This window comes from Mauremys mutica, chromosome 7 (assembly GCF_020497125.1).
Source record: "Mauremys mutica isolate MM-2020 ecotype Southern chromosome 7, ASM2049712v1, whole genome shotgun sequence".
NCBI classification, from domain to species: domain Eukaryota; kingdom Metazoa; phylum Chordata; order Testudines; family Geoemydidae; genus Mauremys; species Mauremys mutica.
In genome coordinates this window covers 89927431-89954799 of record NC_059078.1, presented here as the reverse complement: position 1 = coordinate 89954799, position 27369 = coordinate 89927431, and the positions used below count along the sequence as shown (strand labels likewise).

Genomic DNA, 27369 nt, shown 5'->3' with positions numbered 1-27369 from the left:
ATCGCCTACAAGTGTCACACAACTTAAAACCTGTGGCTCGGGGCATGCCCCAGCCCGGGCACTCTAGCTAAACTAAAGTAACTAACTAACTACAGGTACCATACACTGAACAAACAAGCAGTTTTGGGGACGAGCTACAGCAAAGCTGGAGCAGAACAGTTCCAAAGCACCTTCACTGGTGGCAAGAAGGAACTGAGGGTGTGGGGAGCGTGCAGCACCTCTTATACTGCGCCATGGAGGCGCCACTCCAGGGGTCGCTAGGGGGACAACTTCCGGAACCAGTGTATGTGGTGAGCCTGCACGCCTATTGTGGAATACACACGAGCAATCACTTGAAGAAGAACCATCCTTGTAACACATGAAACTTAGATGGTAACACTACACCAGTGGCTGTTCGAGCTAATGAAATCTTCCACTGCAGAAATGATCGTGGAAGGCCTGAGAGCCCCTGGCTGGCAGAAGGTGGAAGAAAAAGCAGATCAGCACTTCCTGATGCTGGGAAGCCACTGAAAGCCTGACACATGCTGTAAGAACCCCATCCGCAGTTAACTGGAGGATGTGTGCTACAGATAAGCCTGGACATGGTGCCAAGATTAATTGAGAGTGTGTCAAGGACTTCTACTTAGATAGCTCGTTTCTGTAAACAAGCTGTCCCAGGACAGAGCACTCATGCTCCACCTAGACTGAATTCACATGATTTTAAACAGCCCTTCATTTAGCACTACTATAGAACTTCAACCACACACATGTGAAGAAAAAGTAATCTAAATTTAAAGATCACATTAAGATTAAAAACAAAGTGTTGACAAGGCAGTGCAGTCAGCCCTGAGTTTAGGATGGTTGTGGGGGGCGGGGGGAGGAAGGAGGAGGATTATTCCATTCCCCATCTGGCAAATATTCTATTGGAAATTCAATTATACTAATTAGCACCTACACAGCATTCATCCATAAAGATCAAAGCACTTTACAAGGTAAAATAAGCATTATCCCCAATTTACAGATGGGGAAATTGAGGCACAGAGAACTTGAACTTGCCCAAGATCACAAAGCTAGGCAATGGCATAAATGGGACTAGAACCTACCTCCTATTTCAGTATCCTGCCCCTTGGATCATGCAGGCAAGGCTACAGACTGGTACCTGCCTCTAATGCTCTAGATTTAGAAACCAAAATTTGCCACCCTTCTTATGTACATCAAAGAATGCTCTGGTCTGGCCTTCTGCACTTAAGGTTCTAAAACAAGGATGTCAGTGAGAGATCAGGAATGATTATTTAGGGTGAACTGGCTAGAGTTTCCAGGATTCAGTGGCAACATTGTTTTATGGGAAATGCTTACCATTGCTCTTTTTTAAAAATTAAGTTTCTAGCTTGCTAGGGAGCAAAATTAATATTAAGGCCACTGGCATACACAGTCTAACCACAAATACAGCATGGCTTTCAACTCAAACGAAAATATAAAAAGTTAAATAAGATGATCGAATAGCTCAGTTAGTAGAGGAAATCTAGCTGCTTTACTTGATAGGGTGTGGTACAAGATATCCTGGGCCAACAGCTTCAGGATTTCTTACCAGCCTAGGGGAGTTCTAGCATATTACAGAAGAGACATTGGAGTTTGTATGTTAGAGAAGTGTGAACTGCAAAGGCAGCTGCTTGTTATAAAATGGATGACTAACAGCTGGTCTATGGAACAACATCATTGCTACCTATAAGGAGAGGGGAAAGGTTAGAGGCAACTCTGGATGGACAGACCTTCAGGTTAGGGTCACCCAGGGCAATGCAGAACTTGAATACCACCTCCCTTGTCTAGGGAAGGGTATAACACTCCACTCCCTAAAAACACACTTAAAAAGAACAGTCACATATCTTGGAAGTGATAAGCACAGAGCCTATTGTCTCAGCAAATGAGAATGAACTTGGGAGACAAAGGAGCAGATGAACTAAGGCAACAGTTCCCATAATTGCAGCTGCTTCCATCTTGCCAGTGACAAATTATACTGGAGCTGGTGCATGCAGTGTTGCATTAGGCAATGTTGCCTATGCTTAAATTGGTAACAACTAGAAATTTCATTACTACCTGTTTGGCTTTTAAATAGAAGAGAAATTACATGCAAAAAAGTGCCAGGAGCTCTGAGTTTTTTGGCAATTCTCAGACTGTAACCTGGTAATGGTACTCTCCTCCATGTGTCAATCAGATGTGCATTTTGGTGGGGCTAATGGGCAGGGAGAATTATTCAGATAAGGACAACTTGCTGGGAACTAAGACTTACAGGAACACCAGAACAGACAACCAGCCCAGCAGAAGATTGTAGAATCAGTAACTTCACATCACTTCCTCCCTCCCTCGGTCTGACTCTCCTCTGGAATGATAAAGGAAGTAGGGAAAAGTTCCTTCGTGGTATTTCCTTGCCCTGTGACTAGGGATTTTAGCTTTTAGTGGCTACCAGAAGGAGGCCCAGAATACTTTTGGATGCCACTTGTGCCAGTTCTTTATGTAAAGGATGTTCCAGATGACTGTGTCTAGAAGAGGGAAGGGACTAATCTAACAACAGTATAGGAAAAAGTTGCTGTTACCGTACAATTAAACTTTATAAAAATTGACCGCAATTACTGATAGGTAAAAACAGACACTTTCAACCTGGTTTTAAAACCTAAAAGGGGCTGTGTGTGTGAATACTAGCCAATAATTTATTGCACAATCAAACAGGAGAAAATCCTCTGGAACGCAGTGTGTTTAGATTGTAACCAGGACAAACGAAATACCCTGCTAATTATTATCTTAACAAACAAACAGCCATGAATAGCAGGTAAATGTTTGTGTCAAACAAACTGCAACACAGCCACTAAAGTCTTAAAATACTTTAAGTCTCTGAATGCTCAAATCCAATGTAAAGCCTTTAAAATTAAAAATGCTGGGATAGCTTGAGGTCTAAGGACACAGATTGCTGCATTCCAGATGAGCTGCACCCTGGATATATTGTTATGTTGGAGTTCCAGCTTGCCAAGATGTCCCCTGATTTCCTCAACCTCTACAGAGACGTATACTGTTCACAACAAAGGTGGTAACATTTGCACAAAGCTTTTACAGAAGCACTGTTGATGGCTCTCATGTGTGACATAAGATAGTGACAGCTCCATTTGAGTCTGAACAGGAAGGTTGGTGTCTGCATCAAAATGGCCTCAAATGAGATAAGGTCAGGGAAATGCAATTTCAATTAAAAGAAACAAGGGGAAATTAGGAGTTCAGCTGCAGTCTGAGGAATGCTCCCCCCTCAACTGAGGAAAATAAAGTTTTTTAAGAACACTTGAGTTCAAAAACTGAATAGTTATTTATTGTTCCAGAAGTACATTGCTTTATACATATTTCATAAATGATACAGGATTTTACACATGTTCAGGTTTTTTTTTTTTTGTAAGTAAGGATTTTTCTCCATGCCCCTCCCTCATCCCAAACACACAGCAAGGTTTCAGCTACAAGACTGTGTTCATTTTCTTTCCCTTTAAAACTCAGCACGCAAACAGGATAAAACAGGTAAAAAATAACCCACATAATGTAATTAAAACAAAGAGACAGGGAAAATGTGGGGAGAAAAAAAAAATTAGAAACATGCATCCATTCGGTCCAACATGCCACCGAGTGAGGAGAGGCAGCAACAATCCCATCTGTTTTTCCATATCTGCAAGGCACCTGGCATCTTAATATTGGTTTGGTTTTTGTTCTTTTTTTAAACATGGTTCTCCAAAAACTGGAGCCTCTCGTCAAGACACAGTGAGAAGTAAGAATGAACTGTCAAGAGAAACCCCCATCTTTTCTGTGTATTATGTGTGGAGCTTACAAATCAGCTAGTTTCAGGCAAGGTGGAGAGCAATGTGTCGGTTTTCCAACCCCAATGTCTTTTTTTAAATAAGAATTGGAGATGCAATTAGCCAACTCCTAAGAAATCCTGACCCTTGGGCATCAGAGTTCATTGGAAGCTAGCTAAATAAGGGAGCGGGCTAGAAAATCAAAGTGGAATTCTGCATCTTTTGCTACAACAGGAACCTTGGCCTTCGACAAAGCCTGCAGAAACAGTAGTGTACCACAAATGAGACCATTTATCCCATTACACAAGCAGTCAAACTTCATCAAATTTAATTATTCCCATTCTGAAACTGCTTGGTTAAGTAAGAGTCATGATTCTGAGTCAATTTCCTAATCCTTGAAACCTTCAAAGTTTGGTCAACCAGGTGGCTACCAGATTTGGGGTGGGAAAGACCTTCCTTCTTTAAGACTGAGTATAAAAACTCATGCAATGTTGCCATTATTTCTAGAAGTAGCTCTAGAGCACTGGGACACTTCACACTTGAAGATATTAAGGAATAATCCAAAGTGTCCATTATCAAACATTTAGAACAAAGATAGTTCCATTTCTGATTTGGATAAAACTCATCAGTGTAACAAACAAGTAATGGAAGAAGTCAGTGAAGGGAATGGGGGTGGGCAGGGGAAACTCATGATTTTCAGTAGAAAGCAGTCTTGCAGTAACTTTACAAAAAAGACACTAGGTCTGACCAGGACTGTGTTTTAATGGTGATGGAGCTCACTGTCCGTTCACCAGCCATAGCTCCAGATGGCTTGGTTTTTTGGTGCGTTTTGTTATTGGAGTGTGTCAAAAATCAAAAAAGGAAAATTTAAAAGAGCTCAGCAGGCTGCTGGTGCATTATTGAGAGGCAGACCCTGCAAAGCTGGAAGAAGACAGCCCCCCAGCATTACATTCTCATTATGAAAACTCCCAATCTTGTATTTGTACACCATTTTCATCCAGATACAAATGCTTGCATGTGACAATATTTGCCAAGCCCTTTTTGAGGCTAACATTCCACAATGCCCGATCTTCAGATTTCAGAGATTTTTCCCCCACGGTCCTTTTTTGTTTTAAATTAAAAGTAAAAACCCTCCACCCCCACACTACCTCCCAGCTTTCACCTGCAATGCTTTAATTAAAAAGGCAAGAGCTATGAACAGGTTTTCTTTTTGCTGGGATTCAGAGATTCTTTGCTGATCAGTCTTTATCATCAATTTGCTGGACAGGCAGGTGAACCTGCAGTGGGTCTCGAAGTCTCTTAAGATCCAGTTCTGCCTAAAAGTATAAAGAACAGGTTTCTTAAACATCTTCATCAGTGCCTGCCCTCCAACCCCCAGGTGCCATAAGAGTAAATATCCAAAGAGAAAGTCTTAAAGTCATAGTCTGAGTATCAGCAGCAGATATTCTGATCATTCTAGTCACTTACTGAAGGCTTTCTACACCTAGAACACTACTCATCTGTTCTGGTATTCAACCATTATAAAATTAACTTAACAGAAGCCAGAATCCATTGAGACAAACTAGTGTCTTAAAAAAAAACCCAATACAAAAAAAGTCAAGGAACTACCATTGTGTAGTCTTTGCAAAATGACACAACAGCTAGAATCTCTTCTGACCAGGGACTGTCATTTTTGTTGAGTTTTCGTAAACCACCTGTAACCTCCTTGGGACAGGAGGTGTGCCCTACAATTCTGTTAATAAATCCACCCTCTACACCAATGCTGTTATATAAATTAGTAGTAGCAGCAATAAAAGACATCTGTTTTTTCAAGTTGTCCTGATAGAGGACGATCTGGTACAGCCACAGAGTGAACTGCTCAGACTTGTAGGTTCACCAAGTGGTACAGTCACCCAGTAGCACTCATGGAATTACATAAAAGAGTGGTAAGGAAAGCAAGAACCTATAATCATCAGGCCACATACTGAAAGTCATTGTAACCCTCCCACTGCCTTCTAAAAGCACCTCCCACCCCCCTTCTAATCAGCAGAAAACAACTGGTGCCTACTATATAGGGCTCTTGATGATTAAGACACACCCAGGGAGACATGAACTGAGTGGATGAAAAGTCTTCAGCCCTTAGTAGATCCATAGTGTGTAGGTGGACAGAAACAGAGAAAGGAGGAAATCTAGACTCAGATCCTCTGAGGCATGAAGTGCTTCAACCATCTCTAAAAAGATGTAAGGTTTGCCAATAGTTTCTCAGAAGACCTGACAGGAGATACATGGCTCCTTTTTCAGACTCCATCTTTGAACAGCAGTTGCACCTGTTTCCTTGTGCATAGCACATGCTAAAATACTAAATCCAACTAACGGTTTATTGATGGCTGTGACAAGAAAGTAGACTGGAAACCCAAATTAAGACAGAGACTATCATTCTACTTTCGCTTGAAATGCACGCATCAATAATGGTTAAAAACACAAGTGGGGGGTGAGTTCTTTCGTTTTTACTCTGGCAAAACCTTGAATTACCTGAGCAATTGCATCCTTGAGTTGATTGTATTTCTCTAGGTCAAAACGTGTCTTTTTGGCTCCTTTATGGAAAAATAATAAGTACTGTCTGTCTCTGGCATCTGGGTAAACATACTCCTGCAAAGAGAGAGAGAGAAAGAGGGGAGCGGAGCCAGGGGATGAGAAGCAGAGATAAGAATTAAAAATCCAAACAGAGGCTGCTACTAGCTCAGCATATATTAGATGTGCTTTTTGGGGAGGAGGGGCTGAATTGTTACTGGTGATTGAAGTGTGGGTTTGCTTGCTAAATGTAATCAGCCACTCCACTTCTCCAACACTTACCTGTCTCTGAACCTCAATCCTGACTTGCAGTAGTCCCCCATATGCCCTAAATTTGGGAATCTTGAGAAGGAAGAGTTAAGTGTGCCAAACCATCAAACTGTGGGGTTATTTTGGGATGCTGGCATATGCGCATGTGATGGGGTGTGCTCCCCCACACTGGCCATGCAAGAGCTGAATTAGGCCCAGATGGGCCCAATCAACTAATTAGGCTGCAAAGGGGAGCTTTAAGCTAGAGACAGGTAATGAGAGAGAAGTTCACCAGCTAGGGTGACCAGATAGCAAGTGTAAAAATTGGGACAGGGGATGATGGATAATAGGTGCCTATATAAGAAAAAGCCCCCAAAATCTGGACTGTCCCTTACAATTGGGACATCTGGTCACCCTATCACCAGGTCCACTGCCTAGTTCCTAGCCTGTTTAGAGGAGAAGGTCACCAGAAAAGTTACTATATTTTACAGAAATTGGAGTGATGAATTGTCTATCTATATTCCACTCTTGGAGTGCATGTGCCCTATGTGCTGGAGATTAGAGTCTTTTGGTCAGTAGTGTCTGTTGGGGCTTCATCTGTGCCTTCCATGTCCATGTGGGTGCAACTGCCACTAAGTTCCTTCACCACTGCAGAATCCAGATGGTAAGGACTCCATAGTAACAGGGAAGAAGGGCGGGTTGTGGAATACAGTGGCTAATGACACTTATCTCCAGACATCCTCAGCATGGAGGTGGTATCTGATATCAATGGACAGTCAGTCTTTGACTCAATGGTAGAAAGGTAGAACAGGTTTGTGAATTGTGCAGAGATAACATTTATATGTATGTTTATAGTTGAGTCTGAGTCCCAGAGACTTGTGCCTGATAGTCCAGGTGCACTCATCTGTCACTAAGGTCTTGGATGGGAGGGATGGGGAAAAGATACTTCCCTGCACAGCAGTGTTGGGGGTCTTTCTACTACTTTACTGGTGTAAGAACATCCTGAGGGACTACAAGGGCATATCTAGGTGATGTTTGCTTGGCACATACTGAATTCCACTAGCCCTGCCTGCAACTAAGATGTTGTCTGGCATGCTGCAACACGAAGGTGTAGGACGTCATGTGTCAGACATAGGCAAGTCCTTACGGCAGTATAAAGATCCTCCTGAAGATGACTGAGGCTGGACATGGCGTCAAACTGTCTTGTGTCAGTCTAGTACTGCCCTTATGAATTCTGTGTAGGTGTTAACAGGCACCTTTTCTTTGATTTTTAGATAGGGGGCAATAAAACTTTGACTATAACAAATGGATCTTTCCAAGTCTGCGATATGTTTGGTGGGGTCCATGAGAGCTTCGTTAATGGGAAATGCCACACGTCAAGATATAGGGGAATGAATTCCCAAAAGTTTGAGAGGATTTTTATACCTCAAGAGAATTGGCTGTTCTCTGATCAGGTCCTGAAAGCCCTTGTAGCCTTCTGGGTGAGACTGTGCAGCTGAGACCACTGCCTCATTTGGGGATTAGGACAAAATACCCATGGCTATTACTTGACCCTCAGTTTGAAGGTGTTCCTCTGTGGAAAATTACTCATGGCTCACAGGTTTCATGTACTGCAAGCTGAAACACCCTAGGTTCCTGGCATGGAGGAGGCTCTCGTTCTAGGAGGTGGTGCAGAGGTGTGATGACCTGGGCAGTGAAGACTCTAGAGGTTCCAATAGGGCCACATAGGAACACTGTATGGGAAAGGGGCTGAGTGACGAAGAAGGGTATTATGACTTATGCCTACTCTCAATCCCACCCTGAAACCTTGACCTCTCGGATTCCTAATTTTCATAAGAAAAAGCCCTTGGAGAATAAGTAGGGAAGCCCTCCCCATTGTGTTTAAGTCAAAGCATGAAAACGACCATTTTAGGCCTAAGGGAGGAGACTGCTGAAATTGGAGTGTTAGGTTGCGTAGTGATACTGGAAGACATCAGAGTCCCAGGGAGGTACTCTGTGCTAATGAGATAGAAGGTATTGGTACCACAGTAGGAATGCTTAGTCATGTAGATGGCAGAGGAGATTCTAGTTCCTTTGAGAGCTGAAGATCCTTCAGTACTGCATGCTTCCCTGGTATCCAGGGGACAGTGCTGCAAACTTCAGTGCAGGAGAAGGTAATATCAGGATTGTGCCCGGTACTGATGTGCTTGGTACAGAAGTGAGTAGCACTGAAGACAGCTGTACTAGGGAACCTGGTACCATAATCACTAGTGCCGAAGACCCTTGATTCTGAGTTAATCCCAAATGCCCTGGGCCTTGATTTCAATTCTCAAGGTAGTACCAGAGCTCAGATCAGGCCATAGAGCCTCCACTGAATGAGAAAAGTGAGATGACTTAGATCTCTTCTTACTGCGAATTCCTGTTGGGGATCTGTCCCTGCTTTTCCTTTTTGTCTGAGGGCTTGGATTTAACAGTTCTAGCTGAGTCCTAAGAAGGCATGGTGTTCAAAGACGAAACATGGGAGCTAATGGATGTGGAAGTCACAGGGCACTAATGGACTGAGGTGAAACTTATGAAGAAGATCTGCACTGCCTGGATTGAAGGCTGATTGTATGGAGCAGTCCAATGAACGTTTTCAAATGTGCTTTCCTAGCTTTTAAGATCCTTTTAGAAAAGGACTTGCACACCACCCACGTGTCAGGAATGTGTCCTTCCCCTAAAAAAAAAAAAAGAAAAAGAAAAAAAGACATCATATGTGACCATCATTTATTGGAACTGCCACTTTGCAACTGGGGCAAGACAAAGGCAGGAGGCTTAGGAAGGGGACATTATTAAGTTCCAGTACTGGCAAACTCCTGATCAGAAAAGAAAAAAATAAAAATTAAGAAATTTATAAAAACTATCAACATGTTGCCAACTGGCAACTACCAAACTATCTCAACCTAATTAACTCTAATATGTACACAAATTTTACAGAAAAGTAAGAAAGGGATGAGTAAAGAGGTGTATACTAAGAAGCTCCATCTTGGAGCCCTGGGTGGTGAGAAGGAACCAGGGGGCAGATGAGTCCACTGTGCTTCGGTACCCTCTGTACAGGAGCACAGGAACACTCAAAGCACATGCATGGTCCTAGTGGGCACTGCTGGCTGCAAGACTCTGACAGACCACATGGGGGGCACATGCACTTACAGTGAATACATATAGACAAGCATTTGAATAAGAATTGCAGATCTGCAAGCAGGTGAGTATGAATGGGTTTTCCTACAGCCTTGGAGTGCTGAGAAAGGGGGCGCAGACAGGCAGAAGGGGCAAGGAAGTTGGTCAGATGGAGAGGGAGCTGGATGGGCACTACAACTATTATTGTACTTCTCATCCATCCCCTCAAAGTGCTGCTCCTAATACTCCTAGAAATACATGGGAGATCATAGAGATGAGAAATTACCCTACTTCCCAAATTAGAAAGAACTGGGCAGTAAAACCTGGAAAAGAACCAATCAAACACATTCTTCTAGCTTTCCTTCTGTGCTCTATAAGGTAAGGACCCTCCTTGATCTACAGGAATAAGGTTCCAGGCTGATCTAATTCCAAGTTATTAAAAGCTAATCACATGCACAGAGAACACCTACTGATAGCTCTGTTTTATCATGGCAGACTAATACATGACCAGCAAGATACTGCCTCAGTTATGAGTAGCTAGTGCATATCCAGTAATAGATGAGGGTAATTTTCATGTTCATGCCACCAGTAGGGAATGGGGAAGTTTGGTGTTTGTTGGGGGAGAGAAATAAGAGTATCGTGAACGGGGGCAGAAAGGTGTCCAAAGGGCATGCCTTTCAAAGCTTTGCATAAGCTAAATCTGTCATTAAGACAATGACAACACAGAGGGCACGTCTTACCTGACGTGTCATTACGAAGTAAGCATACATTGCCATAGCACTACCATAGGTGATAAAGTAGGTGACTGGCTCCATAATGTCCCAAGAGTACTCCCACCATGTGAGTCGGGCCAGAATCCCAAACTGAGTGGCCATGTAGGCCAGTCCACCCCACAGAACCCAGGTGGTCCTCTTCTCGGCTTTTCTGCTGATTTCCATCCTGACCTGCTGGACACAAACAAACAGTTTTGTATTCTCAATACCCTATGGGGTTGAGACAGTCATTCTGAGATCAGGTAAAAAATAAAGGTATACTTTCTACGAAAGTGGTTAGAGTTTACAGGTGTTTGATTTGAGTGTTATAGTTTATGCAGAAAGAGTTCAGGGAACAAAAAACTAACTCTAGCCTCTTTTGGGTCAACATCTCACATATTCACTTTGCTTATAGAAACTTAGCCACGGCACCACTTATATTCTTGTGAGAAATGTGGATGACTGTGTATGTATATGATAGTCATCACTATGCTGTTGGTGTGTGCTTTGATCCACCATTTTCAGCCTTTGTCTTTTAATATGTTTTATACTAATGGCTGCTCTGGAGATAGCTACAACTACTTAGGATATATCCTACTTTTACTGTATCAAAATATTGCTTAGAAACCAACATGGTTCAAAATATTTATTAGCTCATCTTGTTTGCTTTATTTGTGTTTTCTTCCTTTCTCTTATCAAATTAAATAAATAAAATGGCTTAAAAATGAAAACATTTTTTGCAAGAATGTGGAGTCTTGGTGTCTGGGGCCAATTTGGGAAGCGACCATGTTTAAAAACGTCCTGTCAAATATTTTTACAAATCATTTAATTTTATTTTATTTTCAACTCTATGCAGCGAATACTATTTATTTCTGTGAAGACAATAGACATGGCTTTCCACTTATTGAGTGAGCCAGTCTTTAAGTTTCAAATGGTTTTTAAAGCTTAATGTACAACTAGTACCACCATTTAAGTTAGACTTCATTATAACCATGAAAGTAAATGGGCTCAGTGGATAAGTAGATTTCCATGGGAGATTTCACATCTCACCTTTTCCAGGGGTGCTAGCTGCTCCTTGAGGTCTTCTAGCCGCCCAATCAACTCCTTTTCCTTGTTCAATTGGTGTTCCTCAATGCACAGAGTGGTGTACAGCTGCTGAACCAATGTCTTGACATCATTCAGCGTGGTTGCATCTTCATGGCTTAAGAGGTCTAAAGAAAAAGAAGACTGCTTTATGCATCTTTCTCCACATCGGTTATCATGTACTCTTCAAAACAGCTATGGGATTCCAGGGATTTGCATTAGTATCTATTCGGCTTGCAGAGAAAATTTATGGAACAGTCTATTGGAGAGCTGCATCACTCGAGTTTTGAAACTTATGAAAGTTATGAAACTTTCTACAAAGAAAGCTACGCTTCACACTAGATGCACCTAAAAACTGATACCAACGGCTATACTGCATTATACCCAAATATTCCAGCATAGCCAATTAACAGAATAGTCTTTATCCCAACACTAAATATGGAATGTTTATTAAAAATCAAGCAAGCCAGTAAAGGAGAGTCGTATCTAATTAAATACTAACTAGTATATATTCCATGCAGAAAATCTCAATAATTTAAACATTAAGGTTGAGAAATCAAGCACTGTAAAGCCATGAAAAGCAATGTTAAAAGATTGGAAGCTTAATTTTAATTCTGCTTACTTGTATTATGGCTGCCTTAAAATATGTTATCCAGTGTGAATTTGTCAATACAAGTTAGAACAGGGGTGGACAAACTACGGCCCAGGGGTTGTATCCTCCCCTCCAGACCTTTTAATCCGGCCCTCGAGCTCCCATTGGGGAGCGGGGTCTGGGGCTTACCCTGCTCTAGCTGGGGATCAGGATTGGGGGCTTGCCCTGCTCCGCGCAGCTCCTGGAAGCAGTGGCATGTCTCCCCTCTGGCTCCTATCTGTAGGAGCAGCCAGGGGGGGCTCTGCACACTGCCCCCACCCCAAGCGCTGCCCCCGTGGCTCCCATTGGCTGGGAACTGCGGCCAATGGGAGCTGCAGGGGCAGCGCGCAGAACTACCTGGCCACGCCTCCACGTAGGACCCGGATGGGGGACATACTGCCGCTTCTGGGAGCTGCTTGAGGTAAGCGCTGCCCAGAACCTGCACCCCTAACCCCCTCCTGTGCCCCAACTCCCTTTCCCAGTCCTGATCCCCCCAGTCCCAGCCCAGACCACCCTCCTGCACCCCCCAACCCCTCATCCCCAGCCCCACCCCAAAGCCCATATCCCCAGTTGGAGCCCTCACCCCCTCCTGCATCCCAACCCCCAATTTTGTGAGCATTCATAGCCCGCTATACAATTTCCATACCCAGATGTGGCCCTCGACACAGGTGCCGACTCCCTGGGTGCTCCGGGGCTGGAGCACCCACGAGGAAAAATTGGTGGGTGCAGAGCACTCACTGGCAGCTCCCCGACCCGCCCCAGCTCACCTCTGCCTCCGCTCCACCTCGTCCCCTGAGCAGGCCACCACGTCCTGCTTCTCCTCCCTCCCTCCCAGCGCTTGCGCCACAAAACAGCTGTTTCGCGTGGCAAGCCTTGGCGGGAGGGGGAGGAACACAGCACGCTTGGGGAAGAGGCAGGGCCAGGGATCCAATAGGGGCAGGGAGTTTGCCTGCCCTGGAGCTAGATGAAACTTAATGGTGGGGATTGTTGGTGAATATTAATTTTACAGCCATCAGATAATCAAGGAATTCTCCCTTGTTGAATGAGCCAGAGGTGGAAATTTCAATTTGCATAGCTGATCCTAGACACCATCTGAATCAGCACTACTAATGTCTGTGCTACCACACAGCTGAGCTGTGTAAATTTAGCAGGTCAAGTGTTAGATCTAGTCGTCATCATGTATTAGAGTTGCATGAATTGTTCTACACTGGGAGAAATAACCTCTCTCAACACAGAAAAGTACATAATGGTATGTTTGATTTAACAAAGGGAAAAATGAGAAGTTAATGGGCAGATTAACTTTGTATAGTGTCTTAAGACTGGTTGAGAAGAGCTTGGAGTCCCACTGGTTTATGGTCAGGAGACACGTTCAAATTCTCACTCTTATTCCTTGGACCAATAGGGGTGTGGAAATATGAGGAGGGAGATTCAGTATTCAGAAAGGGGAAATGACCCCTTCTGGCTCATTAAAGAGGAGAGCAGATGGACTCCAAAGGGAATTCTCCATTGACTCATCTGTTCAGAGACCGCTTTGATGTGTGAATTTAAATAGTTGGAGCTTTTGTTTTACACAGCCACGCTACAGGATGATTCATAAACTTGCAGGCTAACAACCTAATGATAATCGAGAGGTATCTGCGGTACTAATGCACCAGTTCCATACTCAAACGGCTTACTAGCACAGTGGGGATGAAGATGCCACTCCCCCTCTGTTCATATAAAACATGTCTGAGTATGGACACTTATCTCCAGACACCCATTTCATCATCTCATTTTCTATAGTGGGGTTCTCAGCCTTTTTCTTGCTCTGGGCTGGGGAACCCTTGGGCATAGGCACAGTTTTATTTCTATTTTTTTGGGGGGGGATGGCAAGGGCTGGTGGAGCTTGAGCCAGCTCTGCAAAGCGGGGTCCAGGCAGGGAGCCCCATTTCCACCCCCTGACTCACTCAGGAGGCTACCCAGCCTGCCTGGATTGGGGGGGGGTCTTAACCAAAAATACAATTTAAAGGGGGGGGGAACTCAGTTCAAAAAGTTTCAAAACCACTAAGGGTGCAGTCAGGGGGGTAGCTGGGGCCTGTGTGGGGGCAGGGGGTAGCTCAGGGTGCAGGGAGGGGATAGCTAGGGGCTATGTACGGGCAGAGGAGGAAGCTAAGGGCTGTGTACAGGCAGGGAGGGAGGGAGAAGCTCCCAGGGCAGATCCCAGCTTTAGCAGGAGTGTGGGGAGGGGGGCACTGGGGCTCCCAGCTTCAGCCTTGCACCACTCCCAGCTTGGGCGGGGGGGGGGGGAGGTTTGCTGGCTTCATGGGGGCAGGGGGGCAGCTTCAGCCCTGCACTGCTCCCAGCTTCAGCGCCACGGCAGGCCCTGGGGCTTGGGGCTCCGGGTTTCAGCCACGGAGCCCTGCGGCCCCCCTGAAAGAGCTCACGGAGCCCCAGATTTTTAAGTGGTACAGCTAGAGCTTTGGGAAATGTACAGAGGAGATTAAGTAGTACATCAGTACTTTCTCAGTATAATTTGCTGTAATGTCCCAAAGAGCATGGCTGTACACGATATCCTGACCAGATCACCAATTTTTGGAACCTGGAAGTGTTAGGGCTAATCTGAGTTTCTGTTTTTCCCTTTTTCCTGTCACTGACATTTCCTAAAGATCAGATAATTCATGGTCCCTACTGTAGCCCCTTAACTTGGCCTTTGGACCCCATAAAACCTACAGTCAATTCCTTGATGGGGAAGATCCCAGGTCAAATTCACTGGTCTAATAGGCAGTGTTGTTCAGATTACTACTGATAGCAGAGAGGGAATTGGTGATGGCCCCATCACCATCTCCCTACAGATGATCTGACTCCTTTTGTCAAGTAGCTTCTGGACAAAAGCAGCAGCCACACAATCTAAAAGGCCATCGGGTCTAGTGGTGTTGGGACTAATTAATGTTATGTAACAAAATATATATGAATTGACCAGAATGCACAAAAAAATATCTATTGTCTGAGAACCTAGCAGCCCTCAAGCCCGTATCTTATTTGAAAACTGATCCTTGCAACAACAACAATTTTTTTTTCTTTAAGTGTTGGCTGCAGGACACAGATCAACACAAGTAGCCGTGGCTCCACTAAACCTGCAACAGGATGCTGGAGAAGAGAGGAGAACGAGGATACTGGAAGATGGCCATTTCTTTCCTCTTCTTCTATATATAAAGTTATTGTTGCTTTTGGGGATGCTTCAAAAATCTTCTTGCTAACCCTCCCAAATCCTCAGGTGAGTCCTATTCATGGCACAGGTGGCTAATGCCAACTCTACTTAATGAGATGTAATATATTTTGCTATTGTCTCATCTTGAAAAACATTGATTTCCCTCCTCTCTTCATTTAGGGGTTTGCACCCAGGATCAGTGCTAGAGGGGCTAGCAAGAGCTATAGCTACCCCAACATTTGCCTTAGCCCCCTGGTAGCTACCCCAGTGCCAAGGTCAAATGTTATGCAGAATTAAGGGTGGCATGGTATGGCACTGCCACCAGTACTTCTGCAGTTCTGTGCTCCTGCTGGTGGCAGTGCTGCCTTCAAAGTTCTGAAGGCAGCGCCGCCACCAGCAGCAGCAGAGAAGTAAGGGTGGCATATCGAGCATGGGGAAGGGGTGGAGGCATGGAAATAACAAACAGCATGCAGGGAGAGAGAGACAGGGACAAGCATGCATAAGGGAGAGGGATCACAGAGGGGGATAGGGGAATCACCAACAGGTGCAAGGGGGAGCTGGGAGGGGTCCGGTCCCGCCACCATAGTTGTCCGAGGGCTCCTAGCAGTAGGCTTGCTAGCACCGCTGAACTGTGCTACGGGGCAGCAGGCGGTGTGAGGTGTGCGGGGCTGAATCTCAAACTGCAGCAAGAGGCAGCAAGGGGCCAGAGCCTTCATGCTCCTCCCTGGCCCTGTGTGGGGGCAGGGAAGCCTCCATGCTCCTGTATGTGTGCCCACAAGATGTATAGCACCCCCCCACACACAGTTTTCTGACTAGCCCAGCTCAACCCCCACACCAAGTGGCTGGTGCTGCCCCTGTTTGCAACCCTTTATACATTCTGCTTAGTTTATTTCACTGAGGGTTAGCATCATTCAGCTGTCAACACAGCTTTGGTAACAGAGTTTGCTGGTGAGATTTTGCTACCTCTACTGGCCACATAGGTTGGGAACACTGTAGTTGCCACATTCAAAAAACAAATCTCCACTACTTAAGTGCCTCAGAATGGTGGAAAGGATTTGTATGTGAAGGGTTCTTCCAAACCAGATGACAGTAGTTTTAATAGAGGTCACATTTTGGGTCTAAACTGAAGAGCTTAACTCCCCATATTAAAAGTTAAAAAATGCTAAACCAATTCCACTAGTTTTCTTCATTTATTCTTCTATTAGTAGGGGTGTTGCTTGAGAACAGGATGGATGTTTGTTTATAAATGTTTGAAGGTATATACAGTTATACAAACATTGAAGTTAGGTCTTCAAGTGGATGATTACACAATAGGAAGATTCACTTTAGAAATAACCTGTTTTTACACAAGTGTCCTTCACCTTTGAAATGTCAATTAGTTTGTGAGACTGAAGTAGCTCCTTAAATAACTAAGTGCAGAATTTGCTACTAAAACATTTTTGAAATTATTTTTCAGATGCAACAAATTAGTTTTACCTCTCTTTGGTGGTCGAACATGGTATGTTAAGTCATTGATGATCAGTTTGAAGTCATCCAGCAGGAGGAGGTCTATGCCAGTTGAAGAGGCTACTCGTGTACCATCTGAAAGACAAATCACAGATGGACTGATTAAGGATTAGGAAGAAAATATTCACCTGTGTTACTGCAGTTAAAGAAGAAGCTGACATTGTTACTTACACAATTTCTGGACTAAGAAAGTGTTCAGGAACTCTAATGATTTCCTAGTAGCCAGTACTCTGCCATACCATTCAAGATCTCCCGGTTTATATTCCTGACTTGGCAAGGACTGAGTCAGTTTCTGAATCGTTTATAGAAGAAAGTAATCCTTCAGTAGCTTGTGTGGTCTAGTAACTAGGACTTTCAGGAGCCAGTCATGTCTTGCTGTCTAACATGCTACCATGTTCTGCAATAGTACAGACATTGGATGCCCTGTATCTAATCATTTGAGCACTGCAAATCTGCGGATAGCTGCTTTATATCTGTGGACTATGTTTGCAGACTGGATGCAGATACAAATTTATCCGCGCAGGGTTCTACTAATCATGCTGGTGTAAAATATGATTACTTCCACCCTCTATGTAAGAAGCGACAACAGCTTTGACACCTCGAACCCAGAGGGGTCCTTCTTTTTGGATTTCCTATCAAAGACTTTCTAGAAATATATCTAATTTTATGTGTCATCGGTCTGTGACCACACAGTAAAAAACGGTTACCTACCTTTCATAACTGTTGTTCTTCAAGATGCGTTGTTTGTGTCCATTCCAAGTAGGTGTGCATGCGATCGTTGGAAGGTTTTTCCCCTAATGGTACCCGTTGAGTCAGTTGTGGAGCCCCCTGGAGTAGCACCTTCATGGCTGTATATATAGGTCTCTGCTGACCGGCCACCTCTTCAGTTCCTTCTTGCCAGATATTCCAACAGAAGGGAGGTGGGTGGGTCTTGGAATGGACATGAGCAACACATCTCAAAGAACAGTTACGAAAGGTAGGTAATAATTTTTTCTTCAAGTGATTGCTCATGTCAATTCAAAGTAGGTGACTCCTGATGGGCCCTAATATCCATGGCAGGCAATGTGGTGGATGTCCCCGCCATTGCCTCATCAGGGGAGGAAGAGGATGACCCCTTTGGTGGCACAGGGTCTTCCAGACCCTCCAGCTCATGGCGGGGGGATGGGAGGAGGGATGCCTGCCCCTGCAGATTTTGCACCTGTCGACTTTCACCTAGGCACTTAAGACAGGAATTGTGTGGTCCCCCCTTGGACATAGGCTTAAGAAATGACCCACACCACTTGAAGCCCTGAGACCGAAGCATGCCCCAGCCATGGGGAAGGGGTTATTGCGGGGGTGACCCCCAACGTAAACCTAACTAACTTATACTAAACTACAACTAAGCTACATAACTGTTTACAGATAGACAAGAAAGATAACCAGTAGGGAAGCACTTGCAAATGCAAGAACGAGAGCTGCTCCAATGACTGTCACTGGTGGCAAGAAGGCATCTATATACATGGCCACGAAGGCGCTACTCCAGGGGTCTCCACTGCCAACCAGATGGGTACCGCTAGGGGAAAATGCACACAGCACGCACATACCTACTTGGAATGGATATGAGCAATCGCTAGAAGAAGAACTGTTTTAAAGCTGTGGTGGTGCATACACCATAGGTGATCTAAGCACAGTACTTGAGTGTACTTTGCTCTATGAATACTCCTCCTTCTTGCAAATTGATTAGAGGGCTCCAGTTGTGTCACTAGCAGCGTCTTTAAATAATCAGGATTTTTTAGTACACTCCTGCCATGCCTTCAGTCTAGACATTAGGGTATCCACAACCAGGACTTACAGTGGCCATAAGGCAGCTTAGCTGAGTAACTGTACTTTGCGTGATTAATAAAACTTGTTTGGAGGCAGGGCACAGGCTATCTACACAAGTTCATGAGGGAGCATCTCTATAAAGCAAAACCATTTGTTTGTTAAACAGAATTTCAACTGATCGAATACTTTAGATTGTAGGGTTTAAAAATATATTTAAAGAAAAATACTGAACAGCAGCAGACCCTTTCTACTCTTCCTGGAATGATTTAATTTTGTGAAGAGCATAGCAAGGAAAAAAAGTGATTCTTCTCAGACTTCTTTCAATAGAACGTCTCCATGGGTGGTCTCTCATACTTGGATGCTGGTGCCACTAGTAAGCATGGATTTACAAAAAAAGTCCTAATTTTCACAGTGAGAAAATATCAACACCTTTCTAGATATTTGAATCTGATAGGCAGGAAGAGGGAAAACAAGTTAAATAATAGATGTTTATATTTCTATTTTCAAGTTCGTTTTTTAAACTGCCCCATGGTACTTGGATTTGTCTTTTTTGCTAAAAGGATTCTCATTCAGAGGTATTAATGTGAAACTCCTCTTTGCCACTTTGACATCCTCAATCATTAAACTCCCAAATACCTATGCAACTTCTAAAAATGAGGTTGTTTGAGCTGTTACATTCACACAGTTACAGTAACTAATGCAGCAGGAGCACACTGGCCCTTGCTTCAGCACGTAATTTTCATTATGAATCACTTTTTTGAGAGTGAGATGTGAAGGTAAGAAGGAAACTATAGCTATAGCAAGAAGAAGTTTCAAAGTTGAAGCTTGGTGTTAGAAATGTCCCCTCTCCCTCCACATCACTGTCAAGCCTGTCCATGAAATATATTAGCATGCACTCAGAGAACTAATAGAATATTCCCTATGTTGGAGGCTGCACTTCCACAGGTAAACATGTTCAAGACATTACTTTTAAAAAAGTTTAAAGTCTGAAAAGGTGCTATAGTTGAATGGAATAAAGTGATTTGGGTAGTCCATTTGTTTGCATAAATAACCGTACCTGGGGAGTAGATTGCGACCCGGTCAATTCCCCGGTCCTCTGCCTGCAGCTGTTGTAAGAACACTCCAACGGAGTCTGAGATAGGTTTAAGCGTGAACTGGCAACGCTCGCGCCGGGATGGAAGATTCACAGAAATCACAGGTAACCCATTTTGGTAAACCACTGTCACATCTAGAGAAAAGAATATTAGACTCAAGACAGACCATTTCCAAATATGCAGTATAAGGAAAAAAATACCTTGTGTAATAATCTTGTATCTGTCCCATGAAGACATGGCAGGGATGCTCCAAGTTTTTAATTATTATTTATTACTATACAGACAGCCTTATCAATCTTTGTGTTGAAGGATATCTGAAGTTCTCCCTCCCCACAAGTTCACAACATCTATTAACTTTCTGGTGCTTTGTTGGAAAGTCTTAAAGTGGAATGTGATTCTTAGTGATACAATGAAAGTGTAGCTATTGGACAAAAGTGCATGGTAATAAATAGCAGCAGTGATAAAAAATGTTCTTTAATCTAAACATTTGGTACTTTGCAAGACAAAAAAGATGGTCTTTCAGATTGTAATCTCTGAAATAAAGACAGATTACACACTAGGAGACCCAGCAAAAGGACATACTTTAGATAAATTATGTTTTTACTCTGATTAATTAAATTTTTCCCTATTTGTGTTGAATGAACAAATCGCCCTTAAGTAGGACCAATAAGAGGACAGTCAGAATTCTGAAGTCACAGAGACAGTATTCCATCAGTTTTATAAGCTAGAAGGTATTCTGTCTAATACTATATCACTCATACATAGAAAAGGGAAGGGGAGAAAAGACAACACTTACACTGACAATTATTCCATAGGCTAAGCTAGAGATAAAGGAATTCTCAATTTCTTAAGTGTTCTGAGGTGCATTTTCACACAGGTGCATGAGGATTTCTGTGCAAATCATAATTCCTTGTCCCAAACGTAAGTTAAACAAGTTATTTTATTATTTGCATGATCACAGCATCCACATTGTGCTAAGGGCTGTCCACATATAAAAAGACAGTCCCTGCTCCAACAGCTTACACTCTAAAATGAACAGATGAAATTAGAGAGGGATAAAATAAAGCTGCCTACCTACCCATTATTAGTTGGTCAAGTTTTCCAAGTAACAGTTGCTGACTAACGAAGTATGGGAATACAGAAGGTTAGCACTATATATCTTTAAAAATATGCAAAACTTTATGCTCTTTGAATTTTTATGTTAGGAAAAAATGAAAATGTTATCTTTTGTTGATTGCATAGTATTTACCATGTCTGAAGATAAAATCCAGGCACCTATAGTACACTCTATCTTGTCCAACATTAGTTTATCAGTATCTCAGGCCTGCAAAAAAACCTGCACTTATTTAACAAAATCATTTTCGAAATAAATTTAATTAAATTGGTGCAACTTCCTGGTGTTACTGTTCTTAAATCAGTTTAAGGACTGCTAAAATCAAAACTGATTTAGCAGTGTCTACACAAGGGAGAGATGCACTGATTTAAGTGAAGCTATTTAGAAAGGGATCTAGTTAAGTTGATGCAATTTCTATGTGTAGATCAGTATACAGACAGTTGTGCTGTGGACATGCCTTGCACTACTGTTCACAGGCTTGCTGCAAAATGATCATCCTGCCTGTATTACTCATCCTTTCAAACTATTAGGACTGAAACTGGGACCATGCTCCTTTAGAAATATCAGTAGGAGACATGCCAAAAAAACCCATACAAACTGAACAGTATATCATAAGTAAGTGGAGCAGAAAACTGCATACAATGGAAGGTTAATGTTGCATTAGCATGTGTGGAATTAAGATATGAAAGGAAGCCATGGAACTAAGTCTGAACAGCCACAATCTAGATTCAAGACAAACGAATACCTGTGAGTAAATGCAATGAATCGCACGTAGGTAAAGGGGCAAACAGAACTACATATGCAAGAATTGCAGCTTCTAATGCTAAGCTGCATCTTTAAGAAGTGTAATAAAGACTTAAGGCAAGGGGACAGTATGGCAACCAGAAGCACCTATAAGGCATGTTTAAATTCCATAACAAAGTTATGTATAACCTCAGTTTCATAGTTATCATGTGTGTTTGAGGAAACTTTGCATCTAAAGTGGAGGTCCATACATTGTAATTCAGTACAATGACAAGGTGTGCTCACCTGCGGTGATAGTACAAAGTCAAGAAGAGCCCCCAAAATATTAAGGAACTAGTAGCTGTAATTGAGTGCTGCCTCTGGGAAACAAATCAAAATACTCAACCAGAATATTACAAAAACTTGATTAAATGAATATTCATCTGCCAAAACAGTGAAGCACTAGGTTACAGAGAATAACTCAGACCTGTATACCATTTTGTATTTATATCATTTGATATAAAATCTTAGGAGAAACAAAATGATGCAACATATAAAATTCCAGAGATGAAAAACCCAGGATAATAGTATTATCCCTGAAAAATATAGGGTTTTTTTTTTTGTTTTTTTGTTTTTTTAAAACACATTGCACAAAGCAAGGGCTGATTTGTAAGGTAACAAAACTCTTTCAGGAATTCAGAAAAAAGATTTTAGTACTGACATTTTAGCAAAATGTCAACCATAATTTAACTATACCACGAACTCTCCACTGAAGTTGCATGATCTGGTTCTCAGGCTGGATTCATAGAATTACTGTAAGAACACACCACCTTTCCTTCTCTTTAATGCTAGTTTGTGCTCTAGAGAACGTAAGTTTACTTATCCAAGTTAACAGGTCATGTGGCTAAATTCCTTGGCCTTTGCTGAAGCTCTTCTTCAAGAGAAGCAGAGTTTGTGTCTTTCTATTCCAATAAGCAATTGAGAACCTCCATTTATAACTCCCAATGGTTTGAGATCTGTCTATGGATCAGAGCCTGCATTAAACTGCTCGGATTTCTATAGTAACATTTATTTTGCTACTTTTTATTCAGCTCTCTGACTTACAGTGAACCTCATCAGGGTACTTGGAGATCTACAACTTGAATTTTAAAACACTCAATTTATACCATCACAGGTTCAATACTGTGTTTTATTTTATGTGGTCTGATGAAAAAATGCAAGTGATTGTTGATTATGTAATCTATATGCAGAGTGTCAGTTGTTCAAAGTAAACTCGTACTTATGCAGCAGTAAAATAGTCCTGACTAGAATAAATATAACTTCCTAAAGTGTCGGGGTATCCATATTCTCCTCCATCAAAAGTTGCACTTCACTGAAAGGAAGGGATACATAATTTTCTTTTCTAAACCATTGCACTTAGAGAGAGAGAGAGGGAAAAACTAATTGTCTGTAGAAATGTATATGGTAAAGAGCTTATATATTGGTTAAAGTTTATGCCTCAAAACATTCAGAGTGTTTTTCAGCAAATTATTATTAATGACCTTCCTGGGCTCTCACATAATCATGGCAGAAGACCTAGATTATTTTTCCAAGCCAAAAAAAAATTTCTTTCACCTTTGGGAGATAGCTTATCAGAGACCTCTTAAGTTATCCAATATATGGTGCTTCTTATTGACTTTTCTACTGAGACATAATTCACACTCACATTTTCTGTTATACTCCACGCTGATAGCACAAACTGTTACATCAGAGACTGGAAATATTTTAATTTCAGATGATGCCCTGGTCACACATGTCTTAGACCTGACCCCAGTGCTGGGAAAGAATACTCCTTACAGAAAACCTCCCTGACTTTTTGAGGTTCCAGTGTCTACATTATTGGGTTTTTTTTTTTCCTGAAAGGGTGTGGGGGACCAATGAGATCAATTTATTAAAACTAACTCAACTGCAAACACTATTCCTACCCTCTCTTTCAAGAATTTAAATTGGTATTAGGAGCAGGGGCAGCTCTAGACATTTTGCCGCCCCAAGCATGGAGGGTCCGCTGGTCCCACGGCTTCGGTGGACCTCCCAAAGCCACGGGACCAGCGGACCCTCTGCAGGTAAGCCGCCGAAGGGAGCCTGACTGCCGCCCTCGCGGTGACTGGCAGAGCGCCCCCCGCGGCTTGCCGCCCCAGGCACGTGTTTGGAGCGCTGGTGCCTGGAGCCACCCCTGATTAGGAGACACTAATTAAAAAAAACAAACCACACTGGAAAAGTGCAAAAAGCTGATGGCAATTTTCTAGAACTGATACAAGCTGAGTTTTAAAACTTAATGGACAAAACAGAAGAAATGTAATGTAGTATGAACAAGACAGAGCCAGAGTTGAATTAGCCCTTTACAATAACTCAACCTGGCCTGAATTCCATAATGAATGTCATTTTTACTTTTTGCCCACCAAAAGCCGTGCACTCTTGGCATGTGTTGCTAGGACATGAGGCCTCTACAGTGATGTCTACGATTAAAGACTCCCAAAGAATAACATATTGATTTCAAAAGCATTACAGGTGGTATTGATGTTTAACTGCTTTACACTTCCAGACACTGCAACAGGATGAAACACACGAAGATTTCTTTATTACATTCCCTTATACTTTTGAAGTGCTTTAAGATGTTTAAAGTCAGAGATCCAAAAATCACTAGTCACTTTTGAAAATGCAGACTAGAAAGTAAAAAGCGATCATATCAGATTCATCTGAAAAAATTGTGCTTGTTTGAACAGTTAAAGGGCATTTCTAATCCCATGCTAGCAACTATTTTTAGGTTACTTACAATTTTGATAATGGATGTCAATGTTTGCCACCTCTTTCACATTACTGTATTGCCAATATATCTACAGGATATCGGTTAGTGTCAGGTAAATTTATGATTTTTCTACTGTGGAGAAATGAGCTCAGAAGGAATTCTGTGACAAACTAGATGAAGTTAAATAGTTCATTCCCCCCCAAATATTAACATATTAATATTATGTTTTTTCAAAATATGAATTGATCCTGTGGCTGGTATGCACACAACATAATATAAAATCTTATACAAATTATATACAAGCCTGGAGACCATGGGCAAATATGTGCTAGGCTCTAGTACAATGTAAAAAATGTTGGATTTTAAATGCTAGTCTGATCACATAGACCGTGGACCTTCTCCATTACTGGAAAGAATGAGGGGATGCTGTTTCAAGCTGTCTCTACACTAGCAATTTTCTGATAATCTTCCACAGTTGCACTAGGACAAGTGCAGATCCATTGTCTCTAGCACTGGTGGAAGTCTGTAAACTGACCATTGGCATTTTCATCACCATCTGCTCAAAGCAGATCTAGATGACAGTAATAAAAATGCTGCAAACAAGTCTATACTAGCAGTACCCTCAATTGCTAGCACCAGTATAAGATTTCCAAAAAAATTCAAGTGTAGATGAAGCCACAGAAACAGTAATTCATTTCCTTAGGATGACTGGTTCAGTCAGACTGGACTGTGACTATACTGTGTCTTCTTCACAACACCTTATACAATGAACTTAAAAAAAAATTCTCAAACGTTATTTACAGCTGGAAAAGGCCCATAATTCAGCTGGATCATGGCTGATCCTCCTATCTTCCAGTGAAGGTCAGGCCTTGTCAAACCTTTACTACTGGGGGAAAAAGCCTCAGGTAAGAATGAAACTGAGGACCTCAATACTTCCAACTCAACAGATTCCAAGAAATAGAAACATCAGGCCTCAGGTAATTGATATGGGAAAAAGTCAAAGAGGTAGTTGTATAATGAGATACTGCATACTGGTTGGCTATCTTTGTCAGACCTAGTCCTTTGTGGTATACCCTGTGTGGTATGTGACCCATAGGATTGGGAGGCATATGTAATCATTGACTACAAAATGTTTATTTTAGCATGTCACTCTGGATTAATTTTAAACCAATACTCTAACTTTTATCATGCATTTAAAAGTAATGTCATGCATATACTATTTCACGTATTTTCCTACTTTTTTTTTTTTTTTTTAAATTGTAAACCGGTCACTTAATGAAAACACCAAGGTTTTTGGAAAACCTCCAGTTCAGCAGCTAGAGTTAGGGGTGGGAGACTGAACTTCATCCTTGCACTCTGTCTGAAATTTTAACTTTGCAAATGTAAGCTTAAAAAATGCAGTGTGGTGTGGTGTGTTCTTTTGTTTTTTAAGAAAATGTGGTCAGTATTACCTTAGCAAGTGTATTCAACATTAACATTAAAAAACATGGGCATGTCAAATTCAAACTTAGGGTTGAACATTTAACAAAATTACTTGAAGGAATAAAGTGAAATACCAAAGTACACTGTGAGAAAGACTAAATGATTCAGAATTCATTAAGTCATACACAAACTAGCCTAGATAATTGCATAATCTTATCAAAATTGCACCTGTCCTTCCTTTTGTTCACCCTCCCTGGTTCATTTAACATGTATTGTTATATCTGGTTCCTAAATTTAGCTTGTAAACGCTAGTCTTATTCTATAAGTATTCACTGGCTACACTCAATGTTTAAGTTTGCATATGAAAAGCAGCAACTCTCACTGGCACACTGGGTCATCCTGCACAAGCACCATCTACAGTCATCTTGAGCTATGTAGCCATAAAGCAGACATAAAAGTAGAAGTCTTCTGTTTTCATTTTGTAGCATGAGTTTGGTGCACTGGGACCTTCATTTCACTAGAGATCACCTTCTTTAGCAACAGATTCCCTTGCCTTACGTTACACGGTGACATTATTGAAAAGCTCAGTATCTGAGCCCTTTGACTGTAAAGAAAGGAGGAAACTGCTTTAGTAATGAATAAATGATCAAAGCAAAGATTGAGTAAGTAGTTGGTACAACTGCACTTTAAGTATTGTCGAAGAAAAACTCAGTTCTCGCTTTTTGTTTGGGTGCAGCTAGGATGGTGAGCTTCTCAACTAGCCCCACCCTACTGGTCTTTTCCCCAAAACATTTCTACTCACAAGACTACCTGAGTCCTCCCTAGTAAGGCTTGCCACCTGGGCAAAAATACATGGCCATTCACTTAACACATAATCCAAACCCCTTTGGGGGTCTACCCAGAGACCCACCCATTATTAAGTGCTCACCAAACTGTGACAAATTCCTGGTACTAATTTATCCCTCATGTCAGGTGAGCAGACTGACAGAGCATATAATCAAATTTTAAAGCTTCATTAAAAATAATAAAACAACAATGGAGAGTATTGGGAATGCTCCCACCTCACACAGGAAAAACATGAATGCCCCAAGCCTTAAACCACTTCAATACTCACACATGTCTCACTGGGAAGTTAAGCTTTGCAAATATAATTCCAATTCTGTAACTTGTACAGCCTTTGCACTTAGCATAGTCCGCACTGATTCTCGACCTTGAACACAAAACAACTTCTCTTATCTCTGGGTGAAGCCGAATTTCAAATTAACCCGTTCCTAGACAAATTGCTCACACCGTGTCAGAGGCTTTTCTTTGGTGATTAAAAGCTCCTCTTAGATATATGATCTTATCTAGATTGAAGGTGCCTTCTAATGGGCATTGTTTAAATGAATTTTCACGCGTGTACAGATTCCAATCATTTAAATACCTGCAGGTTTTAGGACCATAATGTACGTACATGTAATATGCTGGGGTACCCTTAGGGGGTAAGGTGGAATATTTAGACTGTCCCTTACCCATTTTCTACTAAGGAGATGATC

The 27369-nt window shown here is 42.2% G+C and overlaps 1 protein-coding gene across 3 annotated transcripts in view; it reads right to left on the bottom strand.

Moving 5' to 3' along the window:
• Positions 1–3306: 3306 nt before the first annotated feature.
• Positions 3307–27369, bottom strand: part of MCU (mitochondrial calcium uniporter) — a 152460-nt gene continuing 128397 nt past the window's right edge. The window contains exons 1-7 of one of the 3 annotated variants that reach the window (XM_045025208.1): positions 26949–26972; positions 19754–19924; positions 16864–16968; positions 11537–11697; positions 10475–10681; positions 6312–6428; positions 3307–5116 (exon numbers count right to left, since the gene is read on the bottom strand). In XM_045025208.1, the coding sequence (XP_044881143.1) occupies positions 5039–5116; positions 6312–6428; positions 10475–10681; positions 11537–11697; positions 16864–16968; positions 19754–19924; positions 26949–26952 (843 nt within the window). In that variant the 5' untranslated portion in view covers positions 26953–26972 and the 3' untranslated portion in view covers positions 3307–5038. Of the gene's footprint in view, positions 5117–6311; positions 6429–10474; positions 10682–11536; positions 11698–16863; positions 16969–19753; positions 19925–26948; positions 26973–27369 lie in introns of those variants that run through there. The other 2 variants (XM_045025206.1, XM_045025207.1) reach the window with 2 other exon arrangements.